The 9,950-nt window shown below is 48.1% G+C and overlaps 1 protein-coding gene across 1 annotated transcript; it reads left to right on the top strand.

Annotated features, from left to right (window-relative positions):
- Positions 1-436: 436 nt before the first annotated feature.
- LOC142906052 (uncharacterized) lies at positions 437-3,583 on the top strand. Its single transcript, XM_076053452.1, has 2 exons — positions 437-564; positions 986-3,583. Exon 2 carries the CDS (start codon positions 1,038-1,040, stop codon positions 2,913-2,915), a length of 1,878 nt encoding a protein of 625 aa, XP_075909567.1. The 5' UTR covers positions 437-564; positions 986-1,037; the 3' UTR covers positions 2,916-3,583.
- The last annotated feature ends 6,367 nt before the right edge of the window (positions 3,584-9,950 follow it).

Below are 9,950 nucleotides of genomic sequence, written 5' to 3'. Positions count from 1 at the left end.
CAAACGGCAGATGAGCACTTCCTCAATGTTCATTTGAGCAGGAATCCACTTTTAGCTCACGTGACATTATAGACAGCTCGACTCTATACGCCTTCAATTTATTCCTCAATAGTTAATGAATGAATCAATAGGATGTACTCATCAAGCAAATACATGAAGAAGTATCCTCTTAACCCCTCCAGTAGCATAACAACAAATGTTCCATCTGCTTTCAGATTCTGGGCAAACCTCCGCGCGAGATGCTCATCGCTTCGCCAAAATATTACGAGTATTTCGGTAAGCAAACTGCACGCGGTGATTCGTAAAGTTGTGATGTCGCAGTGTGACACCCCTCAGCCGACTGTACAGCGAAGTGAAATACATTGATTTTCCAACACACGCTTCAGCTTTAAACGATAATAATAATCTGAATCACTCACGTCGTGTTTTGGTTGTCCCTGGTACAGACGTATGTGGGAGGCTCAACTGGGCATGTCGCAAGCACAAGACTCACCGTTGCCCACTCAACCAGTTTCTGGGGTCCAGGGACTTGGGGTTCTTGGACTTCATCAACTCCATTCTTTGGTAAGTGTCGCATCAGCTGAGTTTCCGCCAACTTCTTCAGCAAACCCAAGTCAGTTTCAATATGTGCCCTTCCAGCAGTACACGTCTTTGCCATGGTCCCATCACTTGCCTCAAGCAGCGTGAGCTATTATAAACGTAAGGGCACCATGCATTGGGCAGATAAAACGTGACCTACAGATCTACGGACAATTGCAGGAGGACCTCTCTGTGCCTTCTATATCTTCATTGTAGTTAATATTAGTTCGACCCCATATCCCGTCATTACATGAAATCATTGTTTTTTGCCTCGGATATGCCATTGGAGACCTGCACCGCATTTTTTGCGCACGAACGAGGCCAAAGATGAAATCGCCCCTAAAGCCGAATGTCCTCATGGCTACTTGTCTCTCTGTCTCACGGCTACTCGTCTCTCTGCCCGCAGCTGGAACCCAGACACGCGCTGCACGCCGGCGAGTGCTCTCAAGCACTCGTGGATGAACACCACCCCAGCGCCAGCACCCGAGCATCATGTGGCACTAGTGTTCAACGCCGACCCTGACTGTGGTCACCTTTCATCTTCCATGTTTGGTTCCCTCACGAGCTGCAGTGGTGCCTGTTCAATTCATTGCACCATGAGCAGCGGCAGCAGCAGCAACATTGAGAGCACAAAGGCAATGGAAATGAGGGACGGCGATTCCATCAAGGCAATGGAAATGGTGTGCGAGGGCGATTCCATCGAGGCAATGGAAGTGGACGAGAGCGATTCCATTGAGGCAATGGAAGTGGACGAGAGCGATTCCGTTGATACAATGGAAGTGTGCGAGGGCGATTCCTTTGATTCAATGGAAGTGTGCGAGGGCGATTCCTTTGATACAATGCAAGTGTCCGAGGACGATTCCATTGATACAATGGAAGTGTGCGATGGCGATTCCTTTGATACAATGGAAGTGTCCGAGGGCGATTCCATTGATACAATGGAAGTGTGCGAGGACGATTCCGTTGATACAATGGAAGTGTACAAGGGCGAATCCATTGATACAATGGGAGTGTACAATGATGAATCCATTGATACAATGGGAGAGTGCGAGGGCGATTCCATTGATACAATGGAAGTGTGCGCGGGCGCTTCCATTGATACAATGGGAGTGTGCGAGGACGATTCCATGGATACATTGGGAGTGTACAAGGGCGAATCCATTGATACAATGGGAATGTACAAGGGCGAATCCATTGATACATTGGGAGTGTACAAGGACGAATCCATTGATACAATGGGAGTGTACAAGGGCGAATCCATTGATACATTGGGAGTGTACAAGGGCGAATCCGTTAATACAATGGGAGTGTACAAGGGTGAATCCATTGATACAATGGGAGTGTACAAGGGCGAATCCGTTAATACAATGGGAGTGTGCGAGGGCGATTCCATTGATACAATGGGAGTGTACAAGGGCGATTCCATTGATATAATGGGAGTGTGCGAGGGCGATTCCATTGATACAATGAGAGTGTGCGAGGGAGATTCCATTGATACATTGGAAGTGTTCGAGGGCGAATCCATTGATACAATGGGAGTGTGCGAGGGCGAATCCATTGATACATTGGAAGTGTGCGAGGGCGATTCCATTGATACAATGGGAGTGTACAAGGGCGATTCCATTGATACAATGGGAGTGTGCGAGGGCGATTCCATTGATACAATGAGAGTGTGCGAGGGCGATTCCATTGATACATTGGAAGTGTTCGAGGGCGAATCCATTGATACAATGGGAGTGTGCGAGGGCGAATCCATTGATACATTGGAAGTGTGCGAGGGCGATTCCATTGATGCAACGGAAGCAAGTGAATGTCATTCCCTTGCCTCACTCAAAACCTACACCAAGAGCGGTCAGCCTCTGCACGCCATGGAAGTGGGAGAGAGTGAGAGCAATCAGAGCCAGTCCATTGCCTCAAAGGAAATCAGCGCGGACAACGATCCATCTCTGGATGCCAAGGGATTGGATGCTCATATCGAGGGAGTGGGAGAGAGCCAATTCGGAGCAGATCGGCCTCGGGATACCGCGGGTTCGGCCGTCTCCATCAAGGCGGAGGGAGAGGCTTCGGGGAGCCATGGAGTTGCCTCGCTGGGAGATGACGACGCCCCAGCGACGGTGAAGACGGAGGAGGGGGCGAGCGACGAGGAGAGCGACGAGGAGAGGCCGGAGGAGGAGAGCGACGAGGAGAGGCCGAAGGAGGAGAGCGACGAGGAGAGGCGGAAGGAGCTCACAGAGTCCCATTGCCGCGCGTGCCCCAGCAGGAGGGGGTGGCTGCGCCGCTTTGGAACCGCGCTCCGGCGCCTTTGCTGCTGTGGGGGAACCGTGGAGAGGGACTAATTTTGTACCCGGATTATTTATACATTTTATAGTTCATAATTATTTGTAATTATTAATATTTATATTATATATATGGGGGAAGTCCTTAACTTATGAACGGGATACATTCCTCAGACCCGTTATAAAATGTGATGATGTTCAATTAAAAAAAGATAAACATTGTTAAACTCATTATGAGACCTCCTTTGCCAGTAACAAGATATAGGAATAGGTTTTACCCTTTTAACTGGCACAAAAACTGACACCTTTATTCAAGGCATCATGTCTGCAATAACCACAACACAAGCAGTCAAAATGCAAACAAAAAAAAACAACTATGATAATAATATGCAGTGTCCTTGAATTTGATTGGTCCACACCCGAGACGGCTTTTCTTAGAGTCTAGTCTCCATTGGTGTTGGTTTTTGTGCCAGTTAAAAGGGTAAAACCTATTCCTATATATTGTTAAACTCATAAATATGGAATATTGTACATTTGCCTGTAATACTGTGATAAGTATTGTATAATAATAAGAAACTTAATTGCGCGCCCGGGTTATTTATACTTATAATTACTTTTTATAATAATTACGTGTACATATAACATAGATCTTAACGAACGGTATTGTGCTTAACATCGTTATTGTGTTGTTGCTTTTGCAATATGTTTATAAATGCATTGTTGATACTAACTTTGGCTACCGCGTGGTTTTGGACACTGCTGCTGCCAATGGTAGCGCTGCTCGGTCACCCGCTCAGACGGCACAGCTGCGACTCACAACTTTCCCGGGTTCCTTAACACAGGGGATAGGTGAAGCTGCATGCCAATTTGATAAACGCACGCTCATGGTGATGCATTTACCCATTAAAATACAATTTCGTGACCATATTCATACGTATCACTGAATACTTTGCTATCCACCGAGAAATACTTGCCACCCACGGTATAATTCACGACTTAAATTTTGATTTAAAGCTTTCGTGACTGCAAGGATTTATCTTCTTTGGTTCTTTCGGTAAAGTCAGGTAGAATGAGAATAAAATAATAAATTGATAAAATAAAATAACACAATAAAATTCTCACGACGTTTTGGCCACAACACAAGCGGCCTTCATCAGGTGAAGGGACCAGACTGTCTGGAGGACAGCGCTGGAGCGAAAAAGCCTCGCTCAGATCGCGACCTTTAAGCTGTGTGAGAATAAACAAAGCGCCTTGACAAAGGAATTAGCATAGAATTTAGCATTGAAATAGCTGAGTGATTAGCTTGTGACTGGTCACAGAAATAGCTATGTTAAAGTTAAAGCATACACATCCGCAGAGGTACCCCTTGACAAAGGAATTAGCATTGAATTTAGCATTGAAATAGCTGAGTGATTAGCTTGTGACTGGTCACAGAAATAGCTATGTTAAAGTCAGAGCATACACATTCACAGAGGCACCTAGTACAAATCAAACAGGAGAATTTAGCATTGAAATAACTAGGCGAATTTAGCATTGAAATAACTGAGTGATTAGCTTGTGACTGGTCACAGAAATGGCTATGTTGAAGTCAAAGCCTACACATCTGAGCTATTCACAGTAACTGGGTATACACTACAATATATAATGAATACTATATAGTGAACCAATAAAAAACTAAAATATAAATTACCTCAATGTTATCAATAAACTCTATATATTCTCCAATCAGCTAAGGTACCAACAATAAGTCGTTATATATCACAATGCTATATTGCGAAAAAATGGGTGGATTCTTACCCTCAACTTTAGCAACACGGATAGCTACGGGCCCCGTTCAGACGGACGAGTTCGTCCATGGTCGGAACAGAGGAGGGGGAGAGAGACAGCTGCGAGGCGCTATTATACTCCATGTTGTAAAACCATACCATTAACCGTGGTGTGAGAGGTATTAAGAGTCAATGCCAGCGAAAGAGCTGCGGTCTGAAGGTCATCATAAAATACAATTAATTAAGAATGGAAATGGTTTAAAACATCTTTCCAATGGTTACTAAGCCAGAATCCATCTTCTCGGTTGAAATTGTCTCTGTGCTTGTATAGGCCATTCACATATACGACTGACACTCGACACGTCCAGGTGCGGCCTTTTTTGGTGTCAACCAAGGAAGGTGATCTTGCGGCCAAGCTTGGACAACTCTGTATTTTGTTCGGGGTGAGCACACACCTGTCAACCGCTCATCAGTGCCGACCTTATTACAGACCAATTCAGACCTTATTGGTAGCCCCGTGCCCCTTTTAAATATCAACGTTCATCCTACAAAGTCCCATTACAAGGGAGAAACACAAACAAATAGACAAAATAAATGTTTGCCCGTATTGTAATGGCTATACGCCGTATGGACCTGAAAACTAAATTTCCCCGTACAAGAATACGGGGTAAACCGCATGGGTTGACGGGTATGCAAGCTTGGCCAACTCCGTATTTCGTTCAGGGTGAGCCCCGGGAAGACCATGTGGGTGGACGCTCGGCAAGATGGAAGAGGGAGAGATCTCCGGGTCCCCGCCACGTGGAGGCTATCGCTGCTGCTGGCAGGAGGGGGAGCAGGAGGTTACGGGGCAGACACAGCAGTTACGGTTGACTCCAAACTGCTTCTGTTGCCCTCTCAAGACAACCCCCATCTTTTCTACCCTAGCCAAACCAGTTACTGATACTCCCTGCCCCAGCCTCCCAGCCACGACAAGGCCTACCGCAACACGTATCATTACCCCAACACCTATCACACCTCAACGCCTATCCCTTTAACTACTCCGACTCCTCCCTATCTCGGTCAAGACCAGGTCTACCCAAACCCCCAATGACCACCCCAACCCCGATCACCATCACCTCAACCCCTATCACTCCCCCTGCCCCAGCCATAACCAGGACTAGCCCAACCCCTATCATTACCCCGACCCCTATCATCACCATCACCTCAACCTCCATCCCCATCGCTACCTCAACTGCTATTGCCTCCGCCAGCCACAACCAGGCCTAAACCCCAACCTCTATCACTTCCCCAATCCCTGCTTAACCACTCCCACTTGTTCTCCCATCACCGTAAATACACCACCACGTTTAAATACATATCCCCACTCTTTTTAATTCAACCGCTATCATCTCATGTACGATGTTATGATTGCTGTACAACGCATTTGGGGCCGTCCATAAATGACGTCACGCACCTGGGGGGGGGTGGTGTCAGACATTTGTGACGATTTGTGACGAGGGGGGGGCGTGGTTTGATAAATGTGACGTCACATCAAATTGTGCAACTTTAAATAAATATAGATAACACGTTCTACTTAAATTTTGATTTAAAGCTTTCGTGACTGCAGTGATTCATATTCTTAGCTCTTTCGGTAAAGTCACGTTGAAGGGAAACAATAAAATAATTAAATATATATAAAACACTAAAAATTCTCACGACGTTTCGACCATAACACAAACGGTCGTCATCAGGTGTGTCGGTTTGCGTAAATGTATTTGTTTTTAAACGGTGTATTTATTTATTTATTTAAAAAAACGTCGGCGCCACGCGCAGCGATTTGGCAGTTGATTCAGAAGGACTAGTCCATCTATGTTCTGAAAAGAGGAGGGGTGAGACAAAAAATTAATGTATGCTGTCTGAAAGCCACTGTAAGCGTGAACAATCAATTAACACCTGAAATGGTTTATCAAATCTTTCCAATGATTGCTAAGCCAGAATCCATCTTCTCGGTTGAAATTGTCTCTGTGCTTGTATATGTGGATAGCCTCATGAACGAATCTCTCATGGTAGCCAGATGGCTTACAAAGAACCTCTGTCTTGGAACAGTCAATGTCATGTGAGCCTACTGAATTATAACAATGATCTGCCACGGCCGAGGTGTTGGTCCTACCGTGTTTAAGGTCTGCTTTGTGTTCACGAATGCGGTCCGAGACATGGCGTTTGGTTTCTCCAATGTAACTACTACCACAGAGGCAACTTAGTTTGTAGACACCAGGGTACTGTATGTCCAGAATCACATCTTTTACAAATGGAACCAGATCACGGATTTTATGTAATGTGTTGAAACAGACCTGGATCTTGTGTTTATTTATGATTTTGGAGGTCTTTTTTGTGATCCCCGCAATGTATGGTAAAGTGATGGTTTTGAAAGGCTCCTCAAGAGGGTCCTTCTTCATGGTTTGAGTGATAGCTTTGCGGATTATATAGTCGGAGTATCCATTAGCCTTAAGAGCTTGGTGTACTTGCTTGAGTTCACTGCCTATGTGTTCCTGGTCGGATATGCATTGGGCTCTGTGATACAGAGTCTTGATGAGAAAATTCTTCTGTGATGGATGTTGGTGGGAATCCGGTTTCAGATAAGCATCCGTATGGGTAGCTTTCCTGTAGACAGAGTGGCTCATTGAACCATCAGGTCTCTTTTTAATTAGGACATCCAAATAAATAAATAAATGTATGCAAACCGACACACCTGATGACGACCGTTTGTGTTATGGTCGAAACATCGTGAGGATTTTTATTGTTTTATATATATTATTATTTTATTGTTTCCCTTCAACGTGACTTTACCGAAATAGCTAAGAATACGTTCTACTTAATTAAATATAGATTTGAAGCTTTCGTCACTGCAAGGATCCATACTCTTTGGTTCTATGCGGTAAAGTCACGTAGGTAAAAAATAAAATAAAAATCACGACGTAATTAAGGTGTCAAGGCACCTTAATTACTCTCACACAGCTCACACAGCTTAAAGGTCGCGGTCTGAGCTTGGCTGTGTTTCACTCCAGCGTTGTCCTCGAGACAGTCTGGTCCCTTCACCTGATGAAGGCCGCTTGTGTTGTGTCCGAAACGTCGTGATTTTTGTTGTTTTATTTTTTACCTACGTGACTTTACCGAATAGAACCAAAGGGTATAATTAAATATACTTTTTAATGTTTTATCCTACAACATCAGAGTGCAGCGGCACATTAAATACGCACTACAATGACAATAGTTTAAAGCGATTTGAAGCATGTTTTATATTTTTTTGAGGGGGGGGGTGCAGAGCTTTGTGACGTCATATTTGAGGGGGGGCTGAATTTTTGTGACGCCGTGTGACGAGGGGGGGGGTCAAAAATCGTTCAAAATTGCGTGACGTCATTTATGGACGGCTCCTTGGTACACGAGGGGGTGGGAGTGGGAGGGAGCGGGTGAGAGTGAGGTGAGGTGGTGAGTGAGGAGGGTGAGAGTGAGGTGAGGGAGTGAGTGTAAGGGGGTGAGCAAGGGGGGTGAGGGAGGGGGTGAGCAAGGGGGGTGAGTGTGAGAGAGTGAGCGAGGTGGGTGAGGGAGGGGGTGAGCGAGGGAGGGTGAGAGGAGTGAGGGGGTGAGTGTGAGGGGGGTGAGCAAGGGGGTGAGTGAGAGGGGGTGAGTGTGAGGGGGTGAGGGGGTGAGTGTGAGGGGTGAGTGAGAGGGTGAGTGTGAGGGGGTGAATGAGAGGGTGAGTGAGAGGGGGTGAGTGAGAGGGGGTGAGTGTGAGGGGTGAGTGTGAGGGTTGAGTGAGAGGGGGTGAGTGAGAGGTGTGAGTAAAAGGGTGAGTGAGAAGGTGAGTGAAAGAAGGTGAGTGTGAGGGGTGAGTGAGAGGGTGAGTGTGAGGGGTGAGTGTGAGGGGTGAGTGAGGGGGTGAGTAAGAGGGGTGAGTGTGAGGGGTGAGTAAGAGGGTGAGTGAGAGGGTGAGTGAAAGGGGGTGAGTGTGAGGGGTGAGTGAGAGGGTGAGTGTGAGGGGGTGAGTGTGAGGGGGTGAGTGAGAGGGTGAGTGAGAGGGGGTGAGTGTGAGGGGTGAATGTGAGGGGTGAGTGAGAGGGGGTGAGTGAGAGGGTGAACGAGGGGGTGAGTGAGAGGGTGAGTGAGAGGGGGTGAGTGTGAGGGGTGAGTGAGAGGGTGAGTGTGAGGGGGTGAGTGAGAGGGGGTGAGTGAGAGGGGGTGAGTGAGAGGGGGTGAGTGAGCGGGGTGAGTAAGAGGGTGAGTGTGAAGGGGTGAGTGTGAGGGGGTGAATATGAGGGGGTGAGTAAGAGGGTGAGTGAGGGGGGGGTGAGTGAGAGGGGGTGAGTGTGAGGGGGTGAATATGAGGGGGTGAGTGTGAGGGGTGAGTGAGGGGGTGAGTGTGAGGGGGTGAGTGTGAGTAAGAGGGTGAGTGTGAGGGGGTGAGTGAGAGGGTGAGCTTGAGGGGGTGAGTGAAAGGGGGTGAGTGTGAGGGGGTGAGTGAGAGGGTGAGCGTGAGGGGGTGAGTGAGAGGGGTGAGTGTGAGGGGGTGAATGTGAGGGGGTGAGTAAGGGGGTGAGTGAGGGGGTGAGTGTGAGGGGGTGAGTGAGAGGGGGTGAGTGTGAGGGGGTGAATGTGAGGGAGTGAGTGAGAGGGTGAGTGTGAGGGGGTGAGTGTGAGGGGTGAGGGGTGAGTGAGGGGGTGAGTGTGAGGGGGTGAGTGAAAGGGTGAGTGTGAGGGGGTGAGTGAGAGGGTGAGTGTGAGGGGGTGAGTGTGAGGGGTGAGGGGTGAGTGAGGGGGTGAGTGTGAGGGGGTGAGTGAAAGGGTGAGTGTGCGGGGGTGAGTGTGAGGGGTGAGAGGGGTGAGTGTGAGGGGGTGAGTGAGAGGGTGAGGGGGTGAGTGAGTGTGAGGGGGGAGTGAGAGAGGGTGAGTGAGAGAGGGTGAGTGTGAGGGGGTGAATGTGAGGGGGTGAGTGAAAGGGTGAGTGTGAGGGGGTGAGTAAGAGGGTGAGTGAGGGGGGGTGAGTGTGAGGGGGTGAATGTGAGGGGGTGAGTGAGATGGTGAGTGTGAGAGGGTGAGTGTGAGGGGGTGAGTGAGAGGGGGTGAGTGTGAGGGGTGAGTGAGAGGGGTGAGTGTGAGAGGTAAGAGGGTGTGCGTAAGGGGTGAGTGAGGGGGTGATTGAGGGGGTGAGTGTGAGGGGGTGAGTGAAAGGGTGAGTGTGAGGGGGTGAGTGAGAGGGTGAGTGTGAGGGGGTGAGTGTGAGGGGTGAGGGGTGAGTGTGAGGGGGTGAGTGAAAGGGTGAGTGTGAGTGTGAGGGGTGAGTGAGAGGGGTTAG

This window comes from Petromyzon marinus, chromosome 61 (assembly GCF_048934315.1).
Source record: "Petromyzon marinus isolate PM22_M1 ecotype Great Lakes invasive population chromosome 61, UKy_Petmar_22M1.pri1.0, whole genome shotgun sequence".
In the NCBI taxonomy this organism is placed as follows: Eukaryota; Metazoa; Chordata; class Hyperoartia; order Petromyzontiformes; family Petromyzontidae; genus Petromyzon; species Petromyzon marinus.
Note: the sequence above shows the minus strand (reverse complement) of the source record. Positions and strands in the feature narration are given on the sequence as shown.